An 18759-nucleotide genomic window follows, 5' to 3' on the forward strand; every position below is an offset into this window, starting at 1 on the left:
AAACAAGTGGCCTTCTGAGGGTCTGCCTCCACCACCCTTTCAGGCAGTGAGTTTCAGACTCCCACCACCCTCTGGGTGAAAAGCCTTTTCCTCACATCCCCTCTAAATTTCCTGCCCCTTACCTTAAATATATGCCCCTTGGTCATTGATCCCTTCACCAAAGGAAATAGTTTCTGCCTGTATACTCATTTCATGCCCCTCAAAATCTTATACATCTCAATCATGCCCTCCCTCCTCAGCTCCAAGGAAAAGAACCCCAGTCTATCTAATCTCTCTTTATAACTAACGCTCTCCAGCCCAGGCAACATCTTGGTAAATCATCTCTGCACCCTTTCCAGTGCTATCACATCCCCTCCTATAATGGGGATTCCAGAACTACACACAATACTCTAACTGTAGCCCAACCAACATTTTATACAGTTCCAGCATAACTTTCTTGCTCTCTCAATCTATGCCTCGGCTAATAACGGCAAGCATACCATATGCCTTCTGTATCCACCTGCTCTTCTAGCTTCAGGGACCAGTGTACATGCACACCAAGGTCACGCTGATCCAAAGAGCATTCTATTTGCCACTGATCAGCCCATTTGACTGGTCCATCTATAACCTCCTGTAAATTAAGGCTATCCTCCGCACTATTTACAACCCCACCAATTTTCTTATCATCCGCAAACTGACCGATCAGCCCTCTGTCATGGGACTGTCCACAGTAAGAAGTCTTACAACGCCAGGCTAAAGTCCAACACGTTTGTTTCAAATCACTAGCTTTCGGAGCATTGCTCCTTCCTCAGATGAAGTGTCCCTGGGAGTGTCCCTTGAAGAAAGGTGTTTGGCTTATCACATGGCTTCAGTGATGTGGGTGAAGCTGAGCTGTAGCTGTAAGGTTTTGTTTTTGCTTTCGCTTTCACATTTGGCTGCTGTGGACTCAGACAGAGAATAGAAGTGTTTTGGCCTGTCTTTCTATTTTCATTTCAAATATCTGTTCCAGTAACAAACCCATTGATTATAACTATCTGCTTTAGGTAACTTAAAATATATAGTTTGCTTTCCGGAAGGGTTTAAAACCTGCTGGTGAGACGGGGTCAGAATCTCAGGAAAAAACAAGTCTTATTCAAGTGAGAATTGAGATCGGGCCATATCCTTGAAAAGATTTTTTTTTGGTTCATGGGATTTTGTTTTTGAATTGTAACAGTCAACGGGGAATTCATTAAGCGTTATACAGAGATTACTGTAGTTGTAGGGTATCTATGTTTATAATTGTTAAAAATTCTTGCTGTGTTTATACAAAATGTTCTTAGAATAAAGCTTATTTTGATTATTAAAATGTCTATGACAACCATTGAATAACACCTGACGAGAAGGCTCTTGCGCTCATCCTAGCCAAATTCAACATAAAAAGTTATAGGTCAGGTGAACTCCAGAATACAATTTGGAATTTTTAAACCCTGGCCCATAACACCTCCTACAGTGCAGGAGACGACCATTTGGCCCATTGAGTCTGCCACCAACACTCTGAAAGAGCACTCTACCAAGGCCCACTCGCCTGTCGTAACCCCACCTCACCTGCACATCTTTGGACTGTGGGAGGAAACTGGAGCCCCGGAGGAAATCCATGCAGACACAGGGATAAAGTGCAAACTCCACAGTCACCCAAGGCTGGAGCTGAAATCGGGTCCCTGGTACTGTGAGGCAGCAATGCTAACCACTGTGCCACCATGATGCTGTGGATCTATTTTATAAGGTTATACCATGAGGAGCAGGGACTCCAACATCAGCAGTCGCTTTCTCCTCAGTCACATATCGCTCCACAAGGTAGAGGGATGAGTTTGAAAGAGGCAATACCTCTAAGCACAGGATCACCACAACCCTGAATTTCTTTGCTTGCAGTTCTGCTTTGACATCTTCCCGAGTACCAGCACATCATCTCCTTCCTCCACCCTTGGTTCCACTTCGACCAGTTCATGGCCTCTCCTCTCAGCGCCCGGTCTTCCCAATGCCAATTGGAAAGAAAGAGTCTTTGTTGCCTAACTAGCCGATTCTTAACCATCTGTCAAAGAAGCCTTGTCACACATCGCCAACATTTTTTGCAACCAATAAACAAAACCAGCCAAGAGAAGATGAAAACAGAACAATTTTTTTTAATGCCCCATGGTTTTACTCCCAGGTCCGCAGTATCCTTTATTTTTAGTCCCTTACTTCAATTCCTGGAGACTGCAGTTTGCAACCCCTACATGGACTAAATGAGGCAAGAATACGGATTAAAAGGAGATGCTGGGCAAACATGGACGAGAAAGGAATAGAAGGGTTTGCAAACTGGGGGAGGGGAAGAGGTTTGTGGAACACAAGCACTGGTAGAGATCAGTGCAGCGGATGGTCGATTTCTGGCCATTACATTCCATATGACCATGCCCTGTCGATATTAATCCTCCACACAAGCAGGCAGCATGAAGATTGGACAGGACAGCTGATGTGACCTTGCTCTCAAGGGACGGATCTCTTTGGTAGATGTGACACCCATTTGGACAGAGGGATAATAGCCACTGGAGCTCATGATTCCTGCACAAAACACAGAAGATTTGGTACTAACAGGACAAAATTAGAAAATGCAATGGTTTCCATTTGAAGTTATGCTCTTAAGAAATCTGCATCAAAATCCCTGGAAGTTTACTGTTACCATCCAGAGTAGGAGGAATTGATCAGAACAATTGTTCCCAGAACAGAAACAATCTCAAGGTCAGATCTACAAATATTCACAAAGGTTTACTGCAGCATCAATTGTCAGAGTTTATAATTATTAGTGTTTAAAAATGCACATTCACCAAATATTTGATCAAAGAAACCTCATCAAGAAGTTACATTTCTACACATGATGAACAGATTGATAAAACATTGATACATAAAGTTAACAGACAACTGTTGCTGCCAATAATAGGTCCAATTTTTCTGCCCATATTAAACTCATCTTTCCCTCTCGGAGCTGGTGTGCAGGAACGGAAACGGATTATCTAGCCCGGTGAAATGAGGGGGGTGCAGTGGAAGACAGCAATAATGTATGCATACCTAAAAATACAAAGCATGCTGATGCTGAATTTCAATGTTCATCACCATCAATTACTGAATTAAATAAATAATAGTTTAGTGTACACATCTGACCAGAGCTGTGCCCACTGTGGAAATGTTCTTCTGATTAAGAGTCCTAGGTCTGTGACGCTGGATTTGATAGTCCGAATGAACATCCTGAAATGTCCTCAGTTTAGATGAAGAGCTTGTCTCATGAACTCGTAGGTAGTAAATGCCACAGCCTGAGATGGGATACAGCGGATGTAATTGAGAGTGAGGCCCCGGTACAGGCCTTGCTTTATACCATGCATCTTGTAGACATACTTCAGTGTTTTACTCATTGTGCTAAAGGAGAAAAGGAGGTTAAACAGGAAATTATTCATTGTGTAAATACACCAGTGTCACAAGCAGAATCACAGAATAATACAGCACAGAAGAGGCCCTTCGGCCCATCAGGTCTGCACTGACGCATGAAAAACACATGACCTGCCTGCCTATCTAGTCCCATTTGCCAGCACTTAGCCCATTGTCTTGAATGTTATGCGTGCCAAGTGCTCATCCAGGTGCTTTTTTACAGATCTTAGGCAACCCACCTCTACCCTTCAAAACAACAATGCTGTTGAGGGGGATGACTTACCGGGGGAAGGCCCTAGCGGGCTGGTCTCTGGCACTGAGCCTGGCTCTGTGGCTCAGAAGGGAAGGGGGAGAATAGAAAAGCAATAGTGATGGGAGCCTCAATGGTTAGGGGAATGGATAGGAGATTCTGTGGTCACGAACGAGACTCCTGGAAGGTATGTTGCCTCCCGGGTGCCAGGCCCAGGGATGTCTCGGATCAAGTCTACAGGATTCTTAAGGGGGAGCAACCAGAAGTCATGGTGCACATAGGCACCAACAACACAGCTAAGAAAAGGGATGAGGATCTAAAAAGTGATTTTAGGGAGTTAGGTTGGAAGCTAAAGAGCAGGACAAGCAGAGTAGTGATCTCAGGATTGCTACCGTTGCCACGTGCAAGTGAGGCAAGGAACAGAGAGCGAGTGCAGCTGAACACGTGGCTACAGGGCTGGTGCATGAGGGAAGGCTTCAGATATGTGAATCATTGGGATATCTTCTGGGGAAGGTGGGACCTGTACATGAAGGACTGATTGCACCTAAACTGGAGGGGCACCAATATCCTGGGTGGGAGGTTTGCTAGAGCTCTTTGGGAGGGTTTAAACTCGTTTGGCAGGGGGATGGGAACCAGAGCTATGGATCAGAGGATAGGGTAGCTGTTGAACAGGCAGATATAGTATGCAGCGAGTCTGTGAGGAAGGATACACAGTTGATAGGGCAAAGTTGCACTCAGTGGAATGGGTTAAAGTGTGTCTGTTTCAATGCAAGGAGTGTCAGGAATAAGGGAGATGAACTTAGAGCATGGATCAGTACTTGGAACTCCGATGCTGTGCCATTATGGAGACATGGATTTCACAGGGGCAGAAATGGTTGTTAGATGTTCCGGAGTGTAGATGTTTTCAGAAGAATAGTGAGGAAGGTAAAAGAGGAGTGGCACTGTTAATTAGGGAGTGCACCACAGCTGCAGAAAAGGAGGTAGTTGAGGAGGGTTTGTCTACTGAGTCAGTATGGGTGGAAGTCAAACAAAGAACAAAGAAAAGTACTGCACAGTAACAGGCCCTTCGGCCCTCCAAGCCCATGCCGACCATACTGCCCGACTAAACTAAAATCTTCTACAATTCCTGGGTCCGTATCCCTCTATTAGAGGTCAGCACGGTAGCATGGTGGTTAGCATAATTGCTTCACAGCTCCAGGGTCCCAGGTTCGATTCCCGGCTTGGGTCACTGTCTGTGCGGAGTCTGCACGTTCTCCCCGTGTGTGCGTGGGTTTCCTTTGGGTGCTCCGGTTTCCTCCCACAGACGAAAGATGTTCAGGTTAGGTGGATTGGAGATGCTAAATTGCCCTTAGTGTGTAAAATTGCCCTGAGTGTTGGGTGGGGTTACTGGGTTATGGGAATAGGGTGGAGGTGTGGGCTTGGGTAGGGTGCTCTTTCAAAGAGCTGGTGCAGACTCGATGGGCCGAATGGCCTCCTTCTGCGTTGTAAATTCTATGATATTCCCATCCTATTCATGTATTTGTCAAGATGCCCCTTAAATGTCACTATCGTCTCTGCTTCCACCACCTCCTCCGGCAGCGGGTTCCAGGCACCCACTAACCTCCGTGTAAAAAACGTGCCTCGTACATCTCCTCTAAACCTTGCCCCTCTCACCTTAAACCTATGCCGCCTAGTAATTGACCCCTCTACCCTGGGGAAAAGCCTCTGACTATCCACTCTGTCTATGCCCCTCATAACTTTGTACACCTCTATCAGGTCGCCCCTCAACCTCCATTGTTCCAGTGAGAACAAACCGAGTTTATTCAACCGCTCCTCATAGCTAATGCCCTCCATACCATGCAACATCCTGGTAAATCTCTTCTGCACCCTCTCGAAAGCCTCCACATCCTTCTGGTAGTGTGGCGACCAGAATTGAACACTATACTCCAAGCGTGGCCTAACTAAGGTTCTATACAGCTGCAACATGACTTGCCAGTTCTTATACTCAATGTCCCGGCCAAAGAAGGCAAGCATGCCGTATGCCTTCTTGACTACCTTCTCCACCTGTGTTGCCCCTTTCAGTGACCTGTGGACCTGTACACCTAGATCTCTCTGACTTTCAATACTCTTGAGGGTTCTACCATTCACTGTATATTCCCTACCTGCATTAGACCTTCCAAAATGCATTCCCTCACATTTGTCCGGATTAAACTCCATCTGCAATCTCTCCGCCCAAGTCTCCAAACAATCTAAATCCTGCTGTATCCTCTGACAGTCCTCATTGCTATCCGCAATTCCACCAACCTTTGTGTCGTCTGCAAACTTACTAATCAGACCAGTTACATTTTCCTCCAAATCATTTATACATACTACGAACAGCAAAGGTCCCAGCACTGATCCCTGCGGAACACCACTAGAAAAGCACCCTTCCATTGCTACTCTCTGCCTTCTATGATCTAGCCAGTTCTGTATCCACCTTGCCAGCTCACCCCTGATCCCGTGTGACTTCACCTTTTGTACCAGTCTACCAAGAGGGACCTTGTCAAAGGCCTTACTGAAGTCCATATAGATAACAATCCACTGCCCTACCTGCATCAATCATCTTTGTGACCTCTTCAAAATATTCTATCAAGTTAGTGAGACAAGATCTCCCCTTCACAAAACTAATACGTCCATTTGCTTCCAAATGGGAGTAGATCCTGTCTCGAAGAATTCTCTCCAGTAATTTCCCTACCACTGACATAGTTCCCTGGATTATCCTTGCTACCCTTCTTAAACAAAGGAACAACATTCGCTATTCTCCAGTCCTCCGGGACATCACCTGAAGACAGTGAGGATCCAAAGGTTTCTGTCAAGGCCTCAGCAATTTCCTCTCTAGCCTTCTTCAGTATTCTTGGGTAGATCCCATCAGGCCCTGGGGACTTATCTACCTTCATATTTTTCAAGACGCCCAACACCTCGTCTTTTTGGATCTCAATGTGACCCAGGCTATCCAGACACCCTTCTCCAGACTCAACATCCACCAATTCCTTCTCTTTGATGAATACTGATGCAAAGTATTCATTTAGTACCTCGCATATTTCCTCTGGCTCCACACAGATTCCTTTGCCTATCCTTCAGTGGGCCAACCCTTTCCCGGGCTACCCTCTTGCTTTTTATGTACGTGTAAAAAGCCTTGGGATTTTCCTTAACCCTACTTGCCAGTGACTTTTCGTGACCCCTTCTAGCCCTCCTGACTCCTTGCTTAAGTTTCTTCCTACTTTCCTTCTATTCCACACAGGCTTCGTCTGTTCCTAGCCTTCGAGCCCTGACAAATGCCTCCTTTTTCTTTTGAACGAGGCCTACAATATCTCTCGTCATCCAAGGTTCCCGAATTTTGCCGTATTTATCCTTCTTCCGCACAGGAACATGCCGGTCCTGACTTCCTTTCAACTGACATTTGAAAGCCTCCCACATGTCAGATGTTGATTTACCCTCAAACATCTGCCCCCAATCTAGGTTCTTCAGTTCCCGCCTAATATTGTTATAATTAGCCCCAATTTAGCACATTCACCCTAGGACCACTCTTATCCTTGTCCACCAGCACTTTAAAACTTACTGAATTGTGGTCACTGCTCCCCGACTCAAATTTCTACCACCTGGCCGGGCTCATTCCCCAATACCAGGTCCAGTGCAGCCCCTTCCCTAGTTGGGCTGTCTACATATTGTTTTAATAAGCCCTCCTGGATGCTCCTTACAAACTCTGCCCCGTCTAAGCCCCTAGCACTAAGTGAGTCCCAGTCAATATTGGGGAAGTTGAAGTCTCCCATCCCAACAACCCTGTTGTTTTTACTCGTTTCCAAAATCTGTCTACCTACCTGCTCCTCTATCTCCCGCTGGCTGTTGGGAGGCCTGTAGTAAACCCCTAACATTGTGACTGCACCCTTCTTATTCCTGATCTCTACCCATATAGCCTCGCTGCCCTCGGAGGTGTCCTCCCGTAGTACAGCTGGGAAGCAGTCACTTTATTGGGAGTTTTCTATAGACCCCCCCAGTAGCAGCAGAGAGATAGAGGAACACATTGGGCGGCAGATCTTGGAAAAGTGCAGAAGTAATAGAGTTGTTGTCATGAGTGACTTCAACTTCTCTAGTATTAACTGGAACCTCCTTAGTGCAAATGGTTTGGATGGAGCAGATTTTGTCAGGTGTACAGGATTCCTGACTCAATATGTAGATAGGCCGACTACATATTGGACATGGTGCTCAGCAACGAACCAGGCCAGGTGTCAGACGTATCGGTGGGAGAGCACTTCAGTGACAGTGACCACAGCTCCTTGACCTTTACTTTAGTCATGGAGAGGGGTAGGAACAGACAGTATTGGAAGGTCTTTAATTGGGGGAGGGGAAATTATACTGCCATTAGACAGGTGCTGAGGAGCATAAAATGGGAACAATTGTACTTGGGGAAATGCACAACAGTAATGTGGGGGTTGTTTAAGGAGCACTTGCTGCGAGTCCTGGATAGTTTTGTCCCACTGAGGCAAGGAAGGAATGGTAAGGTGAAGGAGCCTTGGATGACAAGAGAAGTGGAGCTTCTAGTCAAGAGGAAGAAGGAAGCTTACGTAAGGTTGAGGAAGCAAGGATCTGACTCGGCTCTAGAGGGTTACAAGGTAGCCAGGCAGGAACTCAAAAATGGACTGAGGAGAGCTGGAAGGGTGCATGAAAAAGTCCTGGCGGGAAGGATTAGGAAAAACCCCAAGGCGTTCTACACTTATGTGAGAAATAAGAGGATGATCAGAGTGAGAGTAGGGTCAATCAGGGATAGTGGAGGGAACTTGTGCCTAGAATCTGAGGAGATGGGGGAGGCCCTAAATGAATACTTTGCTTCAGTATTCACTAGAGAGAGGGACCTTGTTGCTCATGAGAACAGTGTGAACCAGGTTAATAGACTCAAACAGGTTGATATTAAGAAGAAGAATATGCTGGAAATGTTGAAAAGCATCAGGATAGATAAATCCCCAGGGCCTGACGGGATATACCCAAGGTTACTACAGGAAGCGAGGGAGGAGATTGCTGCGACGTTGGCGATGATCTTTGCGTCCTCACTCTCCACTGGAGTAGTACTGGGTGATCGGAGGGAGGCGAATGTTGTTCCCCTGTTCAAGAAAGGGAACAGGGAAATCCCTGGGAACTACAGACCCATCAGTCTTACGTCTGTGGTGAGCAAAATATTGGCAAGGATTCTGAGAGATAGGATTTATGATTATTTAGAAAAACATAGTTTGATTAAAGATAGTCCGCATGGTTTTGTGAGGGCAGGTCATGCCTCACAAGCCTCATTGAATTATTTGAGGATGTGACGAGACACATTGATGAAGGCCGGGCAGTGGATGTGGTGTATATGGATTTCATTAAGGCATTTGATAAGGTTCCCCATGGTAGGCTCATTCAGAAAGTTAGGGGGCATGGGATGCAGGGAAATCTGGCTGTCTGCATACAGAATTGGCTGGCCAAAAGAAGACAGCGAGTGGTAGTGGATGGAAAGTATTCCCCTTGAGGTCGGTGACCAGTGGTGTCCCGCAAGGATCTGTTCTGGGACCTCAGCTCTTTGTGGTTTTTATAAATAACTTGGATGAGGAAGTGGAAAGGTGGGTTATTAAGTTTGCCGATGACACGAAGGTTGGGGGAGTTGTAGATAGTGTTGAGGGTTGTTGCAGGTTACAACAGGACATTGACAGGATGCAGAGCTGGGCTGAGAAGTAGCAGATGGAGTTCAACCTTGATAAATGTGAAGTGATTCATTTTGGAAGGTCAAATTTGAATGCTGAATACAGGGTTAAAGGCAAGATTCTTGGAAGTGTGGAGGAACAGAGGGATCTTGGGGTCCATGTACATAGATCGCTCGAAGATGCCACCCAGGTTGATAGGGTTGTTAAGAAGGCGTATGGTGTGTTGGCTTTCATTAACAGGGGGATTGAGTTTAAGAGCCGCGAGGTTTTGCTGCAGCTTTATATAAAACCCTAGTTAGGCCACATTTGGAATATTGTGCCCAGTTCTGGTCGCCTCATTATTGGAAGGATGTGGATGCATTCGAGAGTGTACAGAGGAGATTTGCCAAGATGCTGCCTGGACTGGAGGGCATGTCTTATGAAGAAAGGTTGAGGGAGCTCGGGCTCTTCTCACTGAAGCGAAGAAGGCAGAGAGGTGACTTGATAGAGGTGTACAAGGTGATGCGAGGCATGCATAGAGTGGATAGCCAGAGACTTTCCCCCAGTGTGAAAATGGCTGTCATGAGGGGACATAATTTTAAAGTGATTGGAGGAAGGTATAGGGGAGATGTCAGAGGTAGGTTCTTTACACAGAGAATGGTGGGTGTGTGGAATGCACTGCCAGCAGAGGTGGTGGAGTCAGTCATTAGGGACATTTAAGCGACTCTTAGACAGGTACATGGACAGCAGTAAATTGAAGGGGTGTAGGTTGGGTTGATCTTAGATTAGGATTAATGGTCGGCACAACATCATGGGCTGAAGGGCCTGTACTGTGCTGTACTGTTCCATGTTCTACTACCCTCCCAGGCAGTGCATTCCAGACAGTCTCCAACCTCAGGGTAAAAAAAATCTTATCCTCAAATCCCCGCTGAACCTCCTGCTTACCCTTCAACTAAGGGGAACAGATGCTCCTAGCCACTGTCCATGCCCCTCATAATCTCGTACAGCTCTATCAGGTTGTCCCTCAGTCTTCTCTGCTCCAGCAAAAAAAAAAAACAAGCCTATCCAATCTCTTTCTGTGCTTGTTAGGTGAATTGGACATTCTCCCTCCGTCTACCCAAACAGGCGACGAGGGGCTTTTCACAGTAACTTCATTGCAGTGTTAATGTAAACCTACTTGCGACAATAAAGATTATTAAAAAATGTTCCATCCCAGGCAACGTCCTGGTGAATCACCTCTGCACCCCCTCCAGTGCAATCACATCCTTCCTATAATGTGGCAACCAGAATTGCACACAGTACTCCAGCTGTGGCCTCACCAAAGTTCTGTACGACTCCAACAATTTAAGTTTCCTTGCTGAATTAACCAGATGGTTACGGCCATTGAGGAATCTTTGTAATGATTAATATTGGCTACAAACTGTTAGTTAAGTGTCCTTTCCCCATAGGAGGTGGAGGGAATGAGAGAGAGTGACCACTGGTCAATGAGTTGGTTGGCATTTGGATAACATGGCTCAGGTCTGAATCTTTCCCAATTTTTATCATCTCAGTTGATGAAATAGAAGAACGCAGATAAAGCACCAGGAGGCGATCTAAATAGATGAATGTATTTCTGTAGCTTTCACCCCTATAGTCTTATGCTAACCTCTCTGAACACTCTGAGCCTTGGAAAGCTGGCCTAGTCTGTGAAGCTGCATTCTCAGATTTAGACGGAATTTCTCTTTCTGCTTTTGATGCGGGTTTCTAGTATCTTATACATTTTCTGTTCCCCGTCTCTTGCATTCAAACATTAAAATTGAACTAAAATAAAAGCAACAGACTGCAAGTGCCAGAAATCTGAAATATAAACAGAAAATGCTGGAAATACTCAGCAAGTCGGGCAGCATCAATAGAGAAAGATACAGAGTTAATGTTGAGACTAGCATGAGTTGATGTTCCAACGAATAGTCATACTGGACTTGAAATGTTAATTCTGTTTCCCTCCCCAAAGATGCTGCCAGACTTAGAAGAATCAGAGAAACTCTACGTGTACAGGAGGTGGTCATTCGGCCCATCGAGTGTGCACTGACCGTCCAAAAGAGCACCTGACCTAGGCCCACTCCCCTGCCCTAACCCCATACCCCACCCAAGCTGCAACCTTTTGGACACAAAGGGGCAATTTAGCATGGCCAATGCACCTAACCTGCACATCATTGGACTGTGGGAGGAAACCGGAGCATCCGGAGGACACAGGGAGAACGTGCAGATTCCGCACAGACAGTGACCCAAGCCGGGAATCAAACCCGGGACCCTGGCATTGTGAAGCCATAGTACTAACCACTGTGCTACCATGCTGCCCTAGTGGCCGTAGGTTTGGAAGCTGCTGTCAAAGGAACCTTTGTGAGTTTCTGCAGTGCATCTTGTAGATCGTACACACTGCTGTTACTGTGTTTGTGGTGGAAGGAGTGGATGTTGAAGGTGCTGGATATAGCTCCAATCAAGCAGGCTGCTTTGTCCTGGATGGTGTCTGGCTTCTTAAGTATTGTTGCAACTGCACTCATCCAGGCAAGTGGGGAGTATTCCCACTCCTGGCATGTGTGTTGTAGGTGGTGGAGAGTCAGGAGGTGAGTTACTTACTGTAGAATTCCCAGTCTCTGAGCTGGGCCACAGTATTTATGTGGCTGGTCCAGTTCAGCTTCTGGTCCAGGGTAACCCCAAGGATGTTAATAGTGGAGGATTCAGCAATGAGAATGCTATTAAAGATTGTCTAATTGTGTGGCAAAAAGGAGGAATGAGAATCTCGTCATATCACATTCCCCTATCATTACTAGAAACGTCTTTGTACATTAATAGATTGTACTTACGCATATTTATCAGCTTCAATCAGAATGGAGCCTAACTGCATTCGCCTCCGAGCCACATCTAGAGGGTACCTGCAACATAAAAATTCAACACAATCCGTGAAAATATGTTAGAAATATTTCCGCTGAAAATGAAAAAACTGTTAATGATAAGATTTGTCCATAAACAGTTTTCTAAAGCTTATGTAAACTATTCACAGGTCCAAATTGGTACTCGGGCCATGGCTCACCTTGCGGCCCGGGCCAGGGCTCAACTTGCGGCCCGGGCCAGGGCTCACCTTGCGGCCCGGGCCAGGGCTCACCTTGCGGCCCGGGCCAGGGCTCACCTTGCGGCCCGGGCCAGGGCTCACCTTGCGGCCCGGGCCAGGGCTCACCTTGCGGCCCGGGCCAGGGCTCACCTTGCGGCCCGGGCCAGGGCTCACCTTGCGGCCCGGGCCAGGGCTCACCTTGCGGCCCGGGCCAGGGCTCACCTTGCGGCCCGGGCCAGGGCTCACCTTGCGGCCCGGGCCAGATTTTTTGCTGAAATCCATACACACATCAACCCTCGTCCACCTCTTTGGTCACCTTCTCAAAGAACTCAATAAGGTTTGTGCGACCTACCCTTCACAAAACCGTATTGACTATCCCTAATCAAATTATTCCTTTCTAGATGATTATAAATCCTATCTCTTATAATCCTTTCCAAGACTTTGCCCACAGCAGAAGTAAGGCTCACTGGTCTATAGTTACCAGGGTTGTCTCTACTCCCCTTCTTGAACAAGGGAACAACATTTGCTATCCTCCAGTCTTCTGGCACTATTCCTGTAGACAAAGATGACTTAAAGATCAAAGCCAAAGGCTCCGAAATCTCCTCCCTAGCTTCCCAGAGAATCCTAGGATAAATCCCATCCGGCCCTGGGGACTTATCTATTTTCACACTTTCCAGAATTGCTAACACCTCCTCCTTATGAAGCTCAAGCCCTTCCAGCCTAGTAGCCTGAATCTCAGTATTCTCCTCAACAACATTGTCATTTTCCTGTGTGAATACTGACATAAATATTCATTTAGTGCCTCTCCTATCTCCCCGGACTCCACGCACAACTTCCCACTACTGTCCTTTACTGGTCCTACTCTTACCTTAGTCATTCTTTTATTCCTGACATATCTATAGAAAGCTTTAGGGTTTTCCTTGATCCTACCTGCCAAGGACTTCTCATGTCCCCTCCTGGCTCTTAGCTCTCTCTTTAGGTCCTTCCTAGCTAACTTGTAACTCTCGAGCGCCCTACCTGAACCTTCATGTCTCATCTTTACATAAGCCTCCTCCTGCCTCTTGACAAGTGATTCAACTACTTTAGTAAACCACGGTTCCGTCGCTCGGCCATTTCCTCCCTGCCTGACAGGTACATACTTATTAAGGACACGCAGTAGCTGTTCTTTGAACAAGTTCCAGATTTCAATTGTGCCCATCCCCTGCAGTTTCCTTCCCCATCCTATGCATCCTAAATCTTGCCGAATCGCATCATAATTGCCTTCCCCCCCAGCTATAACAGAGTATATATCTATCCCTTTCCATCACTAAAGTAAACGTAATCGAATTGTGGTCACTATCACCAAAGTGCTCACCTACCTCCAAATCTAACACCTGGCCTGGTTCATTACCCAATACCAAATCCAATGTGGCCTTGCCTCTTGTTGGCCTATCCGCATACTGTCTGGGCCAGGGCTCACTGCATCAGGAAACCCTCCTGCACACATTGGACAAAAACTGACCCATCTAAAGTACTCGAACTATAGCGTTTCCAGTCAATATTTGGAAAGTTAAAGTCCCCCATAACAGCTGCTCTGTTACATTCGCTCCTATCCAGAATCATCTTTCCTCTATATCTCTGGAACTTTTCGGAGGCGGATAGAAAACCCCCAACAGGGTGACCTCTCCCTTCCAGTTTCTAACCTCAGCCCATACTACCTCAGTAGACGAGTCCTCATCAAACGTCCTTTCTGCCACCGTAATACTGTCCTTGACTAACAATGTCACACCTCCCCCTCTTTTACCACCTTCCCTGAGCTTACTGAAACATCTAAACCCCGGAACCTGCAACAACCATTCCTGTCCCTGCTCTATCCATGTCTCTGAAATGGCCACAACATCGAGGTCCCAGGTACCACCACATGCTGCAAGTTCACCCACCTTATTCCGGATGCTCCTGCCGTTGAAGTAGACATACTTCAAACCACCTTCCTGACTGCCTGTACACTCCTGCGACCTTGAAACCTTACTCATGACCTCACTACTCTCAACCTCCTGTACACTGGAGCTACAATTCAGGTTCCCATCCCCCTGCTGAATTATCTTAAACCCTCCCGAAGAGCATTAGCAAATTTCCCCCCAGGATATTGGTACCCCTCTGGTTCAGGTGTAGACCATCCCGTTTGTAGAGGTCTCACCTACCCCAGGATGAGCCCCAATTATCCAGGTATCTGAATCCCCCCCTCCTGCACCATCCCTGTAGCCACATGTTCAACTGTTCTCTCTCCCTATTCCTTGTCTCGATAGCACGTGGCACGGTTAACAACCCAGAGAAAATAACTCTGCTTGTTCTAGCTCTAAGATTCCACCCTAGTTCCCTGAATACCTGCCTTCCATCCCCATCCCTTTCCCTACCTATGTCATCGGTGCCTATGTGGACCACGACTTGGGGTTCCCCTTAAGGATCCCGAAAACACGATCGGAGACATCCAGCCCGGCCTGGGCCAGGGCTCACCTTGCGGCCCGGGCCAGGGTTCACCTTGCTGTCTGGGCCAGGGCTCACCTTGCTGTCTGGGCCAGGGCTCACCTTGCTGTCTGGGCCAGGGCTCACCTTGCTGTCTGGGCCAGGGCTCACCTTGCTGTCTGGGCCAGGGCTCACCTTGCTGTCTGGGCCAGGGCTCACCTTGCTGTCTGGGCCAGGGCTCACCTTGCTGTCTGGGCCAGGGCTCACCTTGCTGTCTGGGCCAGGGCTCACCTTGCTGTCTGGGTCAGGGCTCACCTTGCTGTCTGGGTCAGGGCTCACCTTGCTGTCTGGGCCAGGGCTCACCTTGCTGTCTGGGCCAGGGCTCACCTTGCTGTCTGGGCCAGGGCTCACCTTACGGCCCGGGCCAGGGCTCACCTTACGGCCCAGGCCAGGGCTCACCTTGCTGCCCGGGCCAGGGCTCACCTTGCTGTCTGGGCCAAGGCTCACCTTGTGGACGGGCCAGGGCTCACCTTGTGGCCCGGGCCAGGGCTCACCTTACGGCCCGGGCCAGGGCTCACCTTGCTGTCTGGGCCAAGGCTCACCTTGTGGCCCGGGCCAGGGCTCACCTTGTGGCCCGGGCCAGGGCTCACCTTGTGGCCCGGGCCAGGGCTCACCTTGCTGTCTGGGCCAGGGCTCACCTTACGGGCCGGGCCAGGGCTCACCTTGCGGTCTGGGCCAGGACTCACCTTGCTGTCTGGGCCAGGGCTCACCTTGCTGTCTGGGCCAGGGCTCACCTTACGGCCCGGGCCAGGGCTCACCTTGCGGTCTGGGCCAGGGCTCACCTTGCGGTCTGGGCCAGGGCTCACCTTGCGGTCTGGGCCAGGGCTCACCTTGCGGTCTGTGCCAGTGCTCACCTTGCGGTCTGGGCCAGGGCTCACCTTACGGCCCGGGCCATGGCTCACCTTGCTGCCTGGGCCAGGGCCATAGCTGCCCACCAGTCTCCAGATTCTGGAATTGTACCCTTGAATTGAAAATTGCCAATCACCCTCCATTAATTAAGAAGAGTAAGAGAGATAAACTCAGAAACGATCGGCCAATGAGCCCAACGCTCATTGTGAGAAAGTTATTAGAGGCAGAGTGACTGCGACTTGAACAAATACGAGCTAATCTGAGATTTGAAAAGCCCACAGTTACAGTGTACACACACAAATCATGGATTTGAAAAGGATAAATCATGTCTCACTGATCGTGTTGGCTATTTTTGATGAGGTAACAAATACTGCTCGGTAAGGGATTGTCTAATTCTATAGACCTGAAGACATTAAACTAGATTCCACATAAGAAACTGAAAAATTGCAGCACATGAAATGGAGATAAACTATTGGCATGAACAGAAAATTGGCCAGGAGGTGGAATAACGGATCTGTACTCAATTTGGCAGGAAAGGACAAATGGTTTTCCCCAGGCTGGGGACAAAGCTTTTCACTATATTTATATATACGTATATATATGACTAGGGTAAAAGACTCGAGTCAACTGCCGGTGATGTCATGCAAGAGCAAGACATTAAAAAATGTGACTCCTGGCAGGGTCTTTGTTTGTGATTCCTTTTACCCGTTTTTTCAGGGCATTTTGGTGTCCACACCCAGTTAGTTAAACTGGTGAACTCCCACCCAGTGGAGGCATGTCGAAATTGTCAACGAATAAGCCCAACGCGAAGGGCTCAGCCCGTCGAAAGAACTTGAGGGAGGGGGTGGTGGGGTGGCTGCCACACCCGTTACATTGCCACGCTGGCTGTGGTGATGGCGCAGGAGCTGGAAAAATTTGGCAAACAGATGGATAAGCAGTTTGAGCGGCAGAGCGAGGAGATAAATTTAAAGCCACTGTTGAGGAAGCTTTGGGCCAGATTCATGAACAGCTTGTAAAGACTTTGAATTCGACCTTGAAGGGTGTGGGCGAGGCCTTGTCGCAGCATGAGGATCAGTTTACCTCGCTGGAAGCGGAATTACTGCTCGTGGTGGAGAGCAACAAAGGCCTGAACTTAAAATTGCAGGATGTTGAGAACAGGTCAAGGCGGTTGAGCCTCAGGTTGGTGGGGCTGCGGAGGAAGCTGAGGGCTCAAAGGTGTTCTCTCGGTTGGTGGGAGGGGATGAGTTGTTCTCCCCTCCGGAGTTGGATAGAGCTCATTTGGCGCTCAGGCAGAAGCCAATGCTGAACAAGCCACTGCGGGAGGTGATTATCTGCTTTCACAGCTATCAAAGGAAGGAGAGGGTCTTGGAGTGGGCGATAAGGATCCGGAACATTGACTGGGATGGGCACACTGTGCGGATATATCATGACATTAGGACTGAGCTGGAAAGGAGACTTGTGGCCTTCAACAAGGTGAAGGTTGTGTTTTATAGCAAGGGTGTGTGATTTGGGATGGTGTACATGGTGTGTGTACGCTGTAACTGTGGGTTACAATGGACTCGAAAGATTACTTTTTCGACACACTGGAGCTGACAGAGGCCTTCAGCAGAGAGAAGCTGGGACCGGTCTGAGGAGGACTGTTTGGGACTCTGTGAATGAAGGGGAGTGTTTGTGCAGTATACCCATGTGCCTTTTTGTTGTTTTTGTTCTGTTGGGAATTAGGGCAGTAAGAAGGGGTGATTGTTATTTTTCCTTGAGGGGAGAGAAGCTATTTAATGTTGTTGGGGTTTGGGCACATTGGTGGGGAGAGTGGGTCAGGAGGGATGGGGAGGTTGTTGTTCTTGAGGAGTACTGGAAGAGGACCATGGGTGGGGGCTACTTTGCTAATAATACGGAGAGTGGGTGGCTAATGAACAGGAGTGGAGTTGGGGGGGGGGGAAAGAGAAGAGAGGCTACGACTCTTTGGGCCAGGTGGGGTGGGACACAGTGAGTCCAGTTTGTTTGTTTGGTGGGAGGGGTGGAGGTAGTTGCGGCGCCAGGTAGTCTATGAGCCTTGTGTGTGTGTGTGTGTGTTTTTGCGGGGTTTAGGATAGGTCCGAGTGGTGTTTGAGAGGGTCTGCGAACCGCACAAACATTTTCTGGTCCTGTCCCAAATTGGTGGGTTTTAGGGGATCTTTTTTCAGCACCATATTGGCAACCCTGAATGTTGATTCAGAGGCCTGTCCGTTACTAGCTATATTTGGGGCGTCGGACCAGCCGGGGTTTTGTTGATTGCTCGGACGAGGATTCTGCTGAGTTGGAGGCAGGCGACACCGCCTAGTGCCTCAGTGTGGCTAGGTGACTTGATGGAATTTCTGTATCTCAAGAAGGTCAAGTGAGGGGGCCGACTGATGAGTTCTACCGTAGATGGCAACCATTCATATTGCACTTTAAGGAGTTGCTCACTGTTAGCAGTTTACATATAATTTACATAGAGTTTACAGTGCAGAAGGAAGGTAATTCGGCCCATCGAGTCTGCACCAGCTCTTGGAAAGAGCACCCTACCCAGGGTCAACAGTTAGTGCGGGGGGAATTGTATTTTCATTAAGGAAGGTTATTGTTACAGTTGTCGTTTGGAATTTTTTCTTTTGTTTATAAGCGTGTTCGTTTTGTTTTGTAAATATTTGGCATAAAATGTTAAAAGTTCAATAAAAATATTTTTTTAAAAAGACGAGTTAGATAGTTTATTTGTTGGTTAGAATATGTTAGGTGGCACAAGAAGCTGAAAGTTGCAAAGGAAAGTTGACATAAATGAGTAAGAACCACAGCAGATAGTTTAATGTGGGAAAGTGAAAGGTCATCCACTTTGACCCAAGGGAGCTATTTATAGAAACATTTCTCAATGGCGGGAAGCAAAGAGATTTAGGGGGCAAAGTACAGAATTCAGTAAACACTAGGAGGCAGATATGAAAAATAAATAAAAAGGTTAATGACTCAAACAGGTTGGAACA

The 18759-nt window shown here is 47.7% G+C and overlaps 1 protein-coding gene across 3 annotated transcripts in view; it reads right to left on the minus strand.

The window, feature by feature from the left end:
- Positions 1–2120: 2120 nt before the first annotated feature.
- Positions 2121–18759, minus strand: part of slc25a16 (solute carrier family 25 member 16) — a 156344-nt gene continuing 139705 nt past the window's right edge. For all 3 annotated transcript variants that reach the window (XM_072478775.1, XM_072478774.1, XM_072478776.1), the window contains 2 exons: positions 12174–12242; positions 2121–3405 (listed from right to left, as the gene is read on the minus strand). In XM_072478775.1, coding sequence (XP_072334876.1) covers positions 3249–3405; positions 12174–12242 — 226 coding nt within the window. In that variant the 3' untranslated portion in view covers positions 2121–3248. The remainder of the gene's footprint in view (positions 3406–12173; positions 12243–18759) is intronic.

The sequence above is a fragment of the Scyliorhinus torazame genome, chromosome 16 (assembly GCF_047496885.1).
Source record: "Scyliorhinus torazame isolate Kashiwa2021f chromosome 16, sScyTor2.1, whole genome shotgun sequence".
NCBI lineage: Eukaryota > Metazoa > Chordata > Chondrichthyes > Carcharhiniformes > Scyliorhinidae > Scyliorhinus > Scyliorhinus torazame.